General features: G+C 35.5%; 2 protein-coding genes across 3 annotated transcripts; both read left to right on the top strand.

Annotated features, from left to right (window-relative positions):
* The first annotated feature begins 5928 nt into the window (after positions 1 to 5928).
* Positions 5929 to 10762, top strand: LOC113309643 (probable serine/threonine-protein kinase WNK4). Of its 2 annotated transcripts, none has more exons than XM_026558099.1 (7): positions 5929 to 6680; positions 7912 to 8055; positions 8270 to 8493; positions 8603 to 8760; positions 8886 to 9180; positions 9321 to 9710; positions 9833 to 10762. In XM_026558099.1, the coding sequence occupies exons 2-7, from the start codon at positions 7973 to 7975 to the stop codon at positions 10537 to 10539; spliced, it is 1857 nt and encodes a 618-aa protein (XP_026413884.1). In that variant the 5' UTR covers positions 5929 to 6680; positions 7912 to 7972; the 3' UTR covers positions 10540 to 10762. The 2 variants fall into 2 exon arrangements, with proteins under 2 accessions (XP_026413884.1, XP_026413883.1); XM_026558098.1 differs by having other exon boundaries at positions 7912 to 8177.
* Positions 10763 to 11666: 904 nt separating this feature from the next.
* LOC113309389 lies at positions 11667 to 13491 on the top strand. The gene is made up of 3 exons (XM_026557810.1): positions 11667 to 12371; positions 12490 to 12850; positions 12996 to 13491. The coding sequence occupies exons 1-3, from the start codon at positions 11839 to 11841 to the stop codon at positions 13233 to 13235; spliced, it is 1134 nt and encodes a 377-aa protein (XP_026413595.1). The 5' UTR covers positions 11667 to 11838; the 3' UTR covers positions 13236 to 13491.
* Positions 13492 to 14363: the final 872 nt, after the last annotated feature.

Here is a 14363-nt window from a genome sequence, read left to right as displayed (position 1 = left end):
CTATTTTGGGTTTATGTAAGCGTACCCAAACATGAACATTTGTTGGTTCAACAATAGTTAACCAATGGTTAGCCATATGAGCACTTTCATATCAACCATGTTCTTCTTCACCATAACTAGTTCAAATGACTCAAATGAACTAATTAGAGAGATGTTTAATTACAAGGAAATCTTATGTAACTACACAAGACAAAATCGAAGTAAAAACGATTTGATTCACTCGAATCGGTTCATGAACTATATAGCCACGGTTTGCATTTATCATTCCTTAGTTAATATGAATAAGTTCACAAACAATCCTTTTTAGATATAACCAACTCAAGTCCGCGGACTGGGTTTGCGGGCTTAAGTTCCCGGAAGGAGTTCACAAACTCCAGCAGATTTTCTCGGGTCGAGAACTTCCGCCAGTTCACGGACTTAGCTCACGCCACTATTCCGGTTCTCTTGATCAACAAAGTTCGCAAACTTCGGATCAAGGAATAAGAACTTATACATATATGTGTTTCCACAACAAAGTTCGCAAACTTCGGTTTAAGTACTCCACTTATTTATTTATTTTAAACGTGGGTTTTGATTTTTAATTAAAAACTCTATATATTTAGAATAGTCCTTTAAATGTAAAATAAAAAAAATATATTATTTAAAAGTACGTTAATTTTTTTAAAATATCTTAGAAAATCTTAGTTAAACAAATTTTCTTTTATTTTAAGAATATGCTTATCTATGCTTTGATCATATTGGAGTTGTTTTAATAGAAGAAATATGGTCGTGATATGACTACTCCTGCGCATCACAGTTCGTTTCAGTAAGTACGCACAAAATATCGGAATATGACATATGCGTATTCAAAACATGACATACATAACGTAAAGGAAAATAATCTCTCATTACATGGCCAATTACATCTAGATGTATATATGATGATTTTCAGCATGCTAATTAATTATGTTGTTGTTGTTTTTTTTAGGTCGTGTTATTACCTGTTACAAACTTTATATTCCCAATATGCTTAACTTTTAGTACATCGCATTCTCTATTCCACCAATAAAAATAAGTAGCCTAAGCAGGCATAAAGTCTCCAGCATTAACAAAATGTATCCACACGTTGATTTCATTTAAAAGAATTGTAATCGCTAGGATGAAAAATATTCATAATTTTCCTAATTGTCTTATGATAATTCCTCAAAATAAACATGGATAAGATAGTTTTCCATGCTATTTATACTACTTTTGTTTTAATAAAACTACTACCAATTTATAAAATCGTGTTACACGTAATATTGATTCGGTATTAACCACTGCCGTTACGGCACGAGTTATTTTTAGTCCTAAACAATATCTAGAAATTAGTACGAGGAATTTGTCAAAAACTGATTACCATGTGAAAACCATTTGAATTTAAGATGTTGTTTTTGTAGAAATGAAAAAACATCAATGGAGCAGATGTTAGGGTACTGCAATTTCATTGAATTGATTTGGACTTGGTTAAGAGTTATGTTGTTTTTTTAAGATTATTCTTGTATTGCTAATATCTTGAGTTTTGCAAAAAAAAATAAAATAAAAAAACAAAAACAAAAAACAAAACAAGAGCCAAGTGGTGAAAAAGTTATGTAATTGGTGCTTTTGTCACAATAAGAGAGTTATGCTTCACTAGAAACAAAATCCTCTATGAGAATGAGACTCTAAATAACGATACGGCAAAGAGGAAAATCATGCACTATATTAGCGATTGTGAAGTGAGGTTAAAAGGTACCATGTGGAATAGTTCCTATGATCTTTAGGTCCTGAGAACCTTTGGCATGAAATGCAGGAAAGTATAATATGTGGAACCTACTGAATGCAATTTTGTTTTTCCCAATACTCCTTAAATTTTGCTCCGTTGTGATGTTCATGTTAGAGCACTGCTCGGTCGAACTCGCAAGCGTTGCTATCTCAACCTTATTTGTCAAGTTTAGTTGTCAAAACTATAAGTCTTGATTCTAGTCTACTTATAGCTATGTCTCGGACTAGGATATAATGTGTAGTTGAGCTTTAGACTTCACGACGTTCATCGATTGAAGACGAAGAACTACTAAGGGGAGCTTGCAGAACTTTATCAACAAAAGGTATGTGGAGACTTGAATTCATCCATCACTCAGAAGTCTATTCTTTTCTATCTCCTATTGAGACAAAAGTCGTATAGCTATATAGACTTTACATTATACACATTTGATATTTCGAGCTGAGTTTAACTCGCTTATATCTTTCTCGAAATATGTGTTGGAAAGATTTTCGCTTTAACCACGTTCATCATTATTCTTGACGAAAGTCAAAATATGATCATGTGAAAATCACTTGGTAACATCTTACATGATTTATATGAGACAGTCATTTGATGTAGGCTCAGAATATTTCGTGTTGATCATTCAATCACTTGAAAATTGCTTATAAGCTAATAGTTTGTCTGAGACAGCTATTGTCGTTTTCTAAGAATGTTTCAATGATTGAAATGGGTGTTAAGAGATAAAACCCATGTCTGGATACATTACGGTTTGTGTACTTAGTATACGAACTGTTTTGACGGAAATCATGTTCGGAAGTTTGCATACCCGTTCACAAACTTATTCAACTGTTTAAGTCAGGGTACTTAAGTTTGCATACCCGTTCACAAACTGATTTAACTGTTAAAGTCCGGGAACCAAGTTTGCGTACCCGTTCGCAAACGGTTTCAACTGAGTTCGGTATGGAGCTAAAGTTTACGTACCCGTTTGCAAACCGTCGGCTTGTGACCAAGGTCCGGAACTTAAGTTTGCGTATCCATTTTCAAACTTAAGTGGTTCAGGTTCTTAAATCAGTTAACCATGATTTCATACTCATAAATAAATACATTTATATATAAGGAATGCAATCTTAGCAAATCGTGGATAAAATATTCATGAACAGATTCTTTTGAATCAACCCAATTTTGTTTCAATTGTGTCTTGTATACTTCTATGAGAATACAAACAATTGAAAAACTCTATGAGTAACACAATTAGATTCATTTGATTATCAATTGATCAAGAAGTGTTAAGATGAACAAGGTTAAGACAAAAGTGTTTATATGGCTAACTTTGGTTAACTGTTATTGAGCCAACTCAATATACACGTTTAGGTACGGTTACCTATTTCTAAATGAAGGTATATTTCATTTGTGTGTAACAAGCTAAAGACCATCTAACGATTGAAAGATATTAGCTTGAATCTTGAATCAAGTTTCATCTAACAGTGAATATTGATTGCTTTGTTCCAAAGTTATCAAATCCTGATTTGAAGACTATATAAGGTAGAACTCTAGCAACCGGGAAACCTAATCCCCATACCTCATGTGTGATACTAGTTGCGACTAGAGTTGATTCTCCTTTTACCTAGGTTTTTCCTAAAACCGTTATAGGTTAACGACTTAAAGACTTCATTGGGATTCTGAAGCCAGACCCAACTATTTTCTCTGTAGTTGCGTGTTTTGATCTCACTTTGTTCTATCGTATTGAATACTATCTTCTCTAATATTTTCTCGAGATTTATCTCCGATAGGTAAGATATAAAAAGTAATCACAAAGGTGTTCGTTTCATTCTTTGTAATTCCACAATAACTTGTTCTACTACCATATAGTTAAGTTATTGTGAGGTGATTGATATTACTAGGATGTTCTTCGGGAATATAAAATCCTTGTGTCAGTTGGTTCCTGTTCATCTTGATTTATTAAAATACGAAACAAAAACTCGTAGGTTTTTCTGTGGGAGACAGATTTATCTATTCAATAGACTTTTTTGTGTGAGACAGGTTTGTTTATCAAGTCTTCGACTTCGAGTCGTAGCAACTCTTAGTTGTGGGTGAGATCAGCTAAGAGAATCAAGTGCGTAGAGTCCTGTTGGGATTCAAAGGCGTAAGGAACGCGACTGTACCTTAATCAGTATGAGATTGGTTAAGGCTCAACTACATTCCAGTTCGAAGTTAACTTGTAGTATGCTAGAGTCTGTAGCGGCTTAATACAGTGTGGTGTTCAAATCTGGACTAGGTCCCGGGGGTTTTCTACATTTGCGGTTTCCTCGTTAACAAAACTTCAGGTGTCTGTGTTACTTATTTTCCACATTATATTTTATATACAATTGAAATATCACAGGTTGTGCGTAGTTCATCAATTGGTAAGTCCAACCTTTGGTTGTTGATTGAAATTGATTGACACTTGAACATTGGTCTTTGGTACCGTTCAATTTGTTTCTCATAATAATCAGGCTCGCGGATTTCTATCTGTTTGATTTGCTGATTACATTGAGAAACATAGATATAACTCTTGGATATATTTTCCTTGATTGAGTCTGACTGTCTAGTTGATTCTCTTGAAAATATATTGGAGTTAGTCCATATAGATTGCCAAAACGAAATAATGGGTGTGGTTGTTAGACCCCTGCTTTTTCAGTCCATGTATAGGAAACCCTTGAGGATGCTGACCCTGGGATTATAGTTTGAAAATGTTCCGAAGAGTATATATTTGCTTCATCCGTGGTTTGAAAGTAGCTACAAACTACCTTGTTAAGATTTTAAAGCTACAATTAGAGCTTTTTCTTCTAATAAACTTCCCTGGTTTGCAGTCTCCAGGTAGAATAAAATCTGCAGGCAACTAACCATTTTTGAGTTTATTCATAGCTATAAATTGACAAATATTGGTGGGGGTTTACCAATGGGTGAAGTATGAATTTACATTTACATGCCCCATTTCTTAGGATGAGGCATGTTAATGAATATCCATGTCCAACTGTGTTCTAAGATTACTCGCAATTATACTTTTTTCCTTTCGATCAGGTTTTCTCCTTTTGAGATTTCCTGACAAGGTTTTAACGAGGTAGTTGGCTTAGACATTGTGGTCATTAGGGGGTGTTATGAATGTCTATTGTACGGGCAATATCTAAGGTAAATCTAGGAATAAATGTTTATTTACTAAGATGCGCACAAATTTAGCCATATATAAATAAATTCTTTGTTCTTCAGTTCCTACACACGTTAATAAGATTTTTCTCGGGTTTTTCCTCTTACTTAGTGTCTTCTCTATTTGCTAGTTTCACAAAAATGACCAAATTATTTTAGTGAGAAAAATGAAAACAACCGGAAAGGCCAAAAATACCTTATAGTTGGCATTGATCGACCTCTAACCTGTTAAGGCGGCTTAACTCAAATTCAACGCAATGTCCTACAATGTACCCAAAAAAAAAAGTTTCTTTTGATGCGGTTTTCCGTACTACATACGGAGTATCAGGTAAGCCAGTATGACAGACACCAATCAGATTAAACTCTTAATCTTCCCGGTGTGCCTGGTTAGTCACCCAAGGTACCACAAATATTCATGTCGAAATGAATCGACGAAATACGAATCAAGACCAACCCAATAAACAAAACATTTACACTAAACGTCAACACAACATATTTAAGATTGAGTAATCTGCAAATGGACTTACTCGTTCACCGACTGTCGACTCTTTTGCTTTGGTTATTTCTCACGTTATCAACACATTGCGTTAACGACTTCGACAATAGTAACGACTTTTGTACACAACAGTTATCCCACAGTACGGTACGGTATATTCTCTGTTCCAGCTTTTGAACGTAACACCTGCTATTTGACTGTTCGTGCACGAAACTATAAAAATCACATATCGAAACAAATAAAAAAAAAGCAGAGATAGTCATCAAGTAGGAATCAAATACTCTTCAAAAAAAATTTATCTAAATAAATAAATAAACAAATTTCAATGCCCGATATATAACGCCATTTTGACTCCATCATGCACACCTTTGATATGCTGCCAGCTCTGTTCATTTCCGGGGTCCATATCAACGACAGATTTTGTTGTTTTTTGGTACATTCTTTGTTTATTCTCTTAATTTCTATATCTCTATTCTTCCACCAGGCCACCTCCACCGCTACTACAACTAGTATAAAGAACTTTATCATTTCTACATCTCTTTTTCTCAACTCCTCTCAATTCGATTTCTTCTCCAAACGAAAAAAAGAAATCTCTAATTTTTGAATCTCTTTCTATTACCATCTCACAACCACAAATGATACCGATAAAGCTTGGCCACAGATGCTTCCAGTTTAGATATCATTCATGTCTAGTTTCTTTCAATATATCAATTCTTTCCAATTTGATATGATCGTTTTAGCTTCTGATTATTCCTATATTACCCTTAGCTAAGATACTTAAATTCTTCACAACTTTTGTTTGATAGTTAGTTATTAATATTCCCTACTAGCTACGTTATTCTCTTTTCAATATATATCCATCTCCCAAATGGTTGCAAACGATTACGACTCATGTGTTGTTGTTGAAATGGGTTGGAATCGTAGGATATTGCTCATCAGTTCGATATTGTTTTGGCTCTTGTTCGTAGTATTCCCGTTCGAAAACCACGAAGGGAAGCCTGTCAATTAGAAAGAGATTATTTAGTTTTCCGTTCATAAGTATATTAAGCAATTAATAAGTAAACAAGAAAGAGATTAATAGCTCCTGTTTCTATAGATTATTCGCAAGTTTTTTCAGTGTGTTACAGAATGTTTGATCACATTCAGAATCAGGCAGAGCAAAGAGAAGTAGAAGAAGGTACGCCGTCATCATCGGAGTATGGATACGTAGAGATTGATCCCTCCGGTCGGTATGGACGTGTAAGTCTGCGTTATCCTCCATTTCTTGTGTTCAAGTGTTTATCTTTGATTTATGTTTTCAAGTGTTTCTAGTTTACTAAATATAATCACGCATGTTGAGTTGATAATTACATGCATGAACCTTTTTTTTTGAAGCATCATGCATGAATTTGGTGGTGATGATCAACTAACCTGAAATAGCCAATAATTCTGATAAAAATAAATAGAGCTTTTTATTGAAATTGAATTAATTAGAACTACTGATGATTGAAAGTACGGTTTTAAATTCTTTTAATAGGTTATTGATTATATATCTTATATCAAGCACCTTTAGTTTAGTTCCAAACCAAACCAACCCTTTCATTTCATTTTCCAATCATGCAATTTGATCATGAATAAAGAGTAAGTTTTTTGCTAGTGCCGAGTCACTCGTATCTATTCCTCCAGTACAACGGAGAATTTATATTTCATTTTCCTGAATTAAAATATAAAAATCTTAGTATAGAATAATTTTTTTTCTCTTAAATTAAAAAAAATCACCCAGTAATGTTCGCAGGAATTCGGAAAAACATGTCCGAAAGTCACTACTGTTATTCAATCTAGATAGCTGTTTGTGTGTCTCTTTCAGCATCGTACTTTGGTCGACGTATGCGGCCTGTAATAATATGCTTTGTTTGGAGCTTTAATCAATGTAAACAACCTTTCGGGAAAAACACAAATAAAATCTAGCATGTGTTGCAAGACCATTAACAATAAGATTTTGAGATTTCTCCCAACATGGTTGCAACTTGCAATACCAAACATTAAAAAGATCTAGAAAAATCACTTAAAAATTGCGATTATACGTACCAACATAGGTAATTTACATAGTTTATTTTTGGATTTTATTCAACATAATTTTTTAATTCCTTGACTTTTATTCCTTTTTGAAATTATTTCTTCCTCCAACACACTGGTGTCGTGTTTTTTAAATATTCTCCTCGTTCGTAATCATCATCATCACCATACGAATAAAATTTAAGCAAAAGAATCTTTTACGACCTCAAGGGGTTGGTGGTACCATAGGCCGCCACTTCGCGTCCTCTTGAAGCCACTAGGAAATTTTGCAAACAGCTGCTAACCACAACCACAAGTGGCCTGCCCTGTTGACGATTAAAGACTTCTTCTCATGATTATACATCTGAAATAAAATCGGTTGACAATATTACATTGACACTATTTGCTGATTATGTTATTTGTTTTTACTTCATAGTTTAATGAAGTACTGGGGAGAGGAGCTGTGAAAACAGTATACAAAGCGTTCGATAGAGAGAATGGTATGGAAGTTGCGTGGAACCAAACTAAACTTAACCACGTATTTGAATCATTTGATGCAATACAAAGACTCTATTCTGAGGTTCATCTACTTAATACTCTTCACCATGATTCCATCATTCATTTCCACAAATATTGGGTTGATGCCAAACATCGAACTTTCAACTTTATCACCGAAATGCTTACTTCTGGTAATCTCAGACAGTAAGTAACTAATATTTTACGATCGGAAATTTAAAATATGACCGGGCCGTAGAATTCCGGTTGCTCATAAATGTGTGTACTCTTATGTGCAGGTACATAAAGAAATACAAGAATGTTGATGTCAAAGCTGTTAAGAAATGGGCTCGTCAAATATTGAATGGACTTGTTTATCTTCATGAACATGATCCCCCAATTATTCATAGAGACCTCAAATGTGACAACATATTTGTTAATGGTCATCTTGGTCAAGTTAAAATTGGTGATTTCGGCTTTGCGGCAATCCTTCGCGATTCTTCTCATGCTCATAGTGTCATTGGTATGCATTTTAACTTTTTTTCTTATAAATTCCCTTCCAAATCATAACTATATTTGCCCTTTCCACTGACTTTTGGGCTATTGTTTCACCATGTTCATGATTAATGTAGGTACACCAGAGTTCATGGCACCAGAGATGTTCGAAGAAGACTACAATGAGTTGGTAGACATCTACGCGTTCGGAATGTGTGTACTAGAGATGCTTACTTCTGAGTACCCTTACAGCGAGTGTACAAACACTACAGAAATCTACTACAAAGTTACAAAGGTTCACATTGATTTCTCTAAAACTTCCAACTTCTGCGAACCTTTTAATTCACGTTGTATCTGCTCTGGGGTTTGATCCAGCATCCCTAAAGTCACTGGAATCTAAAGTCATTTTCACAATCGCAGGGGAAGTTGCCAAGTGCATTATTTAGGATAAATGACCTTGAAGCCAAGCTTTTTGTCCAGAAATGTTTAGGTACGGCCTCAAAGAGGTCACGAGCTAAAGAACTCTTGCTTGATCCTTTTCTTGCATGCGAGGAAGTGGAGAAATTGCCTAGTACTCCAAGACAGAGAAACAACCGACGCTACATGCAGCCGTCGATCGAACCTACTTGGAGTAGTAACATGACAATTATAGGGGAACTCGACCCCGAAGACGATGATATTATAAATCTCAAAGTACAGTTCGCTAACAAATATGGTACGCATGCTTTCATTTGGAACTAGTTTCAGTTTCCGAATGGAGTAGTGGATTGATGCCTCAACCGATATCTGCAAACTTTTTTCTTACTGATACTAAAATAAAAAGAGTGATGGAGGTTTTTCTTTATTGTGCTACAGGTCGTATCAACAAGGTCGAATTTCCTTTCAATATCCATAGTGATACTTCAATTGATGTCGCAACTGAAATGGTGAAAGACCTAGAGATCCATGATCGAGAGCCGTCAGAGATTGCTAAAATGATTTCATCTTTCGTGCCAGAATGGAAGGACTGGGACCTTCAAGACCAAAACCATCCTAGTGATGATATCGATGATCACCACAGTTATAGTTATGTAGATGATGATGACGAAAACAATGGGTCTAACCACCAGCCCCATCCGTTTTACAATTTTTCTTCATGTTCTTCTTCCGAGACCTCCCTTTCCGGTCTACTACCTCCGAGTGCGACTCACATTCCTTACAGAGAATACACTCAGAGTGCAGCTTTCGGCTCTGACTGGCACCAAGGTATGTATATGGTAAAACACAACTTTCATACAGAATTCAGAATGGGGAAGTGAAACGAAGTTGCCTCCAAGATTAAAAAAATATATATATATGTAACTTGAAAAATATTATTGATGATGTAGATGATGATGATGATGCCAGCTCACAATGCTCCATACACTCAGGAATGTACTCAAACATAAATTATCAATCAGCCAGCGATTTACAAGGTTCATCCTGTGATCTAGCGGGTCTCAATAGAAGTGAACAGCATCCACGTCAACTGTTAATGACACCCAAAGGTGCAACAACAAGATTCTGCCCAGAAACAACCGGCAACGAAAAGCTACATTTGGGAAGTGAAAGTCATTACCAACCAGAGTTCGCTTATCCAATGGCTTACCAAAACCGTGCCCGGCTAACGAAGAATAAATCATATGTTGACTTGAGAAGTCAATCGTTACACCGCTCAGTGGTTGATGAGGTTAACCGAAGAAGGTTGTTTAAGACGGTTGGAGCAGTTGAGAACATTGGGTTTCAATCACCCAGTGATCAAGTTGCTTCAACGCCCTCATCATCAAAGGACAAGAAGGTGTCGTCCACAGGCGTGACGGTTGGTGTAGTTGACAACATTGGATGGCGAACACCGAGGGATCAATTTATTGCTTCAACATCCTCATTATCAAAGGGTAAGATGAAGGCGTCACCTTCAGGCGTGACAATTGGAGCAGTTGAGAACATTGGACGACAAACACCAAATGATCCATTAGCTTCAACATCCTCATCATCGAAGGGTAAGATGAAGGTGTCACACACAGGCATTGGTTGGTTTGGTAAAAAGAAGAAATAATTTACTATCTGGTGTTACAAAATTGATCCCTGCATGGCTGCATGTATATGTACATATATATGAGTGTTGTTGTAAGAATAGTTCAATAGTTTGCATTCAGCAAAACTTTAAAAAAAAAAATAAGAGAATTGGCGTGGGAGTATGTTTGTGGTTCACTTTCTATTTAAGACAGAAAGAGTTTGTATTAGCCACTTGCAATGTTTTTCCTTGATCTGACAGAATTCAGTTATAGCAAAAAGAGTAAATTCATTTATCTAAGAACCACACTTTGCGAAACGCTAATCACCGGCTCACCGTGAAGCCATATATACCTGAAATTTATTTGCTTGACAGAGTTTTATGGTCCCAAATATCACCACTTCTTGACAAATTCAAAAAAAAGAGAAAAGATGCATGATGCACTACTTCTGATGTTATGGCATTATAAATTCTTCCTTAGAAACGCGTTTGCCTAGCTGCCCAATGTATGGAATCTCACTTTGGTGACCACAAAATTGTCAAATTGCCCGAGCAGCATCCGCCGGTCAACATCATAAGTCACAACACATAACTTGCCTTTTCCTTTCTGTTTGATAAATCAGATCCTGGCTTTCCAGTTGACATTTGTTTCCGAGAGTGCATTTTTCTTTCTTTTTTTTAACAGTTGACGGGGAACTTCGATCAGGGCGGCGCTCAATGTGGATTGCTTTTTATAAAACCTCTCTGGTGAATTAAAACAGATGTTAAGTTGAATTTCAGAACAAATGTGGGCTAACTCTCTCAGGTCAAACTTTTGGTCGAATGATGCAAAAGTCAAAATGAGCAAAACATAAACTTTGCTCGAATGATGCAATAGTCAAAAGAGAAAGCAGCAGACATAAGCTTTGGCCGAATAAGGCCTCCCCCAATGTATTGAAAAAAAAAAAGAATATGGCATCCCAATTCTCCAAGTAGCACAAGATTTATTCAAGCATTTTTACGTCATCCACCATGCGGATTCTGGAAGTCAAGTTCAGATAGGATAGGAGTGCATAACGAAGAACTCTCGTTTTCAATTTCAATTAGTGCCCAATAACCAACTAATAATGCCTAATCTTTGAAGTATACAACGAATTTTGAATTTTAAACAAGTAGACGTGGGTACTACGCATTAGTTGTGTGCATCATATCATAATTGAGTGTTTTGGGACCCTCTAATTACATAATAGAGACTACTTATGACAATAACAACTAATCTTCTTTCAAAACTACGTTTTAATTCATCTACTAATTTTTTTTTCTTCATCATTCTCTCAATTTTGATCGTCTAATGCCTGAAAAATGACAATCTTGCGCAGTCATAGCCGTTTACTCCTAAGAACACCACCTCCATCACCAATCTCTAATGCTAGAGGATTCAAAACAGCAGCTGTGAATGACGATATTCTAGCTGATTACTTAGAGAAAACCCTCCAAGTACCTGATTTAACATTACCAGAATCCTATTCGTTATCACATAATAAAAATGAGAATAATCATTCTCATCGGCATCATATTCCGTTTGAGATTAATTATTCTGCATTGAAGTCTAGAGATGAGGATTCTGTTCGTCAACTGTTTCAATCGGTTACGGAGTTAGGTGTGTTTCGACTAACCGGTCATGGTGTTTCCGCTGAAGAACTGCAGTCGACTATTAGTGAAGCTGACTTGGTTTTTCGGAGTCTGATAAAGAAGAAAAAGAAACCGAATTTGAGTATTAATCTCGGCTCTAAAAAGGTAATTAGAGAAGAATTCTTTTGGTTTGGATCGGAGAATCAAATGGATGATGCAACGTTAGCTGCACAAATCGGAAATGAAAATTATACGCTACTTAGGTAAATTCCGAAACTTAATTTTTAAATTTCTATTAGTAGTTTTTCGTATGCATACTGTGTGCACACTATAATATAATCATGTGCACAAATTTGTGGTGTGTTTTTCGTCGTGTTTCAGCCATAAATTGGATGATATATATGATCAACTGGAAGTGGTAGCAGAGAATGTGGGTAAAATTCTGTTTGAAAATATGAATGGTGAACTAGAATTAGAAAAGAGAAAAGACGTCCAAGGAAGAGAATCAGTTCTATGTTACTACAAATTCAGTAAAACTCATCGTTTTCATGGTGATGATGGGAGTGATTCACAACGACAGTTATTTGATGAGGAAGAGTGGAAGAATGGGAAATCGTCGAGAGTCCATGCTTTTAGTCTATACCTTTACGTTGGGGATCAGAAGTTCCATACAGAAAGGGGCTTATTGTCCTGCAAAGCTTGCTCTGGTACCATTGTTGTCACCATTAAGAAACAACTCGAGGTAATGAAATTCGATACGCTATTTACTTCTCAACATTGCATTCTTTTTAACTGTAGAATCTACACGCATCGGCCATTTTGTCCACTGATCATGAAAAGCTTGCTTATCATATGCGTCTTTCGTTGTGCTCGGATGTTAATTACAGGAATGGAGCCAGGGGAGGTTAAAATGTGTTCCAGGGGAACCGATTGTGGATCGAAACATCCATGTTAACCCATCTTATGCTATTGAGTTTATGTACTCACCACCTTCATCATCCTTTCTAAATTATAACTCTAACGACAGAAGGATGAGTTTCGTTTCCATATTTGATCAGATTCTGATAGTAATGATTTCTGTTCTTTTATACAGTTTCTTTTCGTATTTATCATCTAAACTAAAATAGCAAACCGTAGAGTTCTGGTTGATTCAAGATTATACTTATTTCCCACAAAATTTGACTGTAATGAAATCTGTATAGTTTTATAGAGAGACATGCTTCATGGTGGATATCATGGGCGGGAGTTTACCCAATTTGATAATATTGTATAGGTCTGTCTTGGTTTATTTACAATGAGTTTGTATGTGATTGGGTGAGCGGTTGATGTTTTGAATAATAAGAAACAATTTTTTGTTAACAAAGCACATCAATTTGTTGATTAAATTTTATGTAGTGTAAATTTACTAGTTAGTGTAGTTAGTGTTGTGTTCTTGTAACTATATTTCAGACAGCGCGATCGATTTCAAGCGCGAACAGTTTTAAGTTTTTTTTTTTTCTAATCGAAATTTCGAATTTGTATTAAGTTTTCGTTTATAAATGAGGGAGTATGCATGGACAATCTAATATGGACACAATCTTACAATATTTGCACGAAATTTTATTTGCAGTCCATAAGACAATGAATTTGAAGACAATATTTTGTTGATATGTTTCTCTTATAAAATTCTAGATTCTTACAAATAAATGAGTATAATTTGGCTGCTAATTTTGAAAAATTGATTTTCGAAGTGGTAGATGATGGTATTATACATTTCGAATTGTGCTCATTTCTATAGCATCCAATACAAAGATTCTTTCTGCGGGATTTCAGACTCTAGAGAAGTTACAAAACCAGCTTTCGTTTTGTATCTCAGCGACCATTGCATTCTTCTGCAAGCTTATATATTAAACAATCTAAGATATTTGTCTTTCAAAGCTTCTCTATCAATCCACCGGTTTGTCCAAAATCTTATTTTCCTTTTATCATTTATTTGCAATTCAATAATATCATGAAAATCCTGGTTATCCCTAGCTATACCTAGCCACAAACTTTTGTCAATAGAGTCGTACAGTCTTTTCGCATATTATCTGTCTCCACCATGCATATGTTTCCTCAGTGAATCTCTAATGCCATTAATCCAAGAGTGATCTGTTGATCATTTTAAGATTCTTAACTCCTATACTACCTTTTTTTTTCTTTAGTTTACAAGCCTTCTGCCAACTTACCCAACATATTTTTCTTTTATCCTCATTCACACCCAAAGAACCTTTCTC

This window comes from Papaver somniferum, chromosome 9, assembly GCF_003573695.1.
Source record: "Papaver somniferum cultivar HN1 chromosome 9, ASM357369v1, whole genome shotgun sequence".
Taxonomy (NCBI): domain Eukaryota; kingdom Viridiplantae; phylum Streptophyta; class Magnoliopsida; order Ranunculales; family Papaveraceae; genus Papaver; species Papaver somniferum.
This window is presented reverse-complemented; position numbering and strand designations above follow the sequence as displayed.

Coding starts and splice junctions, on each gene's coding strand:
- LOC113309643 (XM_026558098.1), top strand. CDS start 6,570: ATGTTTGATCACATTCAGAATCAGGCAGAGCAAAGAGAAGTAGAAGAA. Junction 8,178..8,269: donor ACTTCTGGTAATCTCAGACA/GTAAGTAACTAA, acceptor TCTTATGTGCAG/GTACATAAAGAAATACAAGA. Junction 9,711..9,832: donor CGGCTCTGACTGGCACCAAG/GTATGTATATGG, acceptor TTGATGATGTAG/ATGATGATGATGATGCCAGC.
- LOC113309389 (XM_026557810.1), top strand. CDS start 11,839: ATGACAATCTTGCGCAGTCATAGCCGTTTACTCCTAAGAACACCACCT. Junction 12,372..12,489: donor GAAAATTATACGCTACTTAG/GTAAATTCCGAA, acceptor GTCGTGTTTCAG/CCATAAATTGGATGATATAT. Junction 12,851..12,995: donor CCATTAAGAAACAACTCGAG/GTAATGAAATTC, acceptor TGTTAATTACAG/GAATGGAGCCAGGGGAGGTT.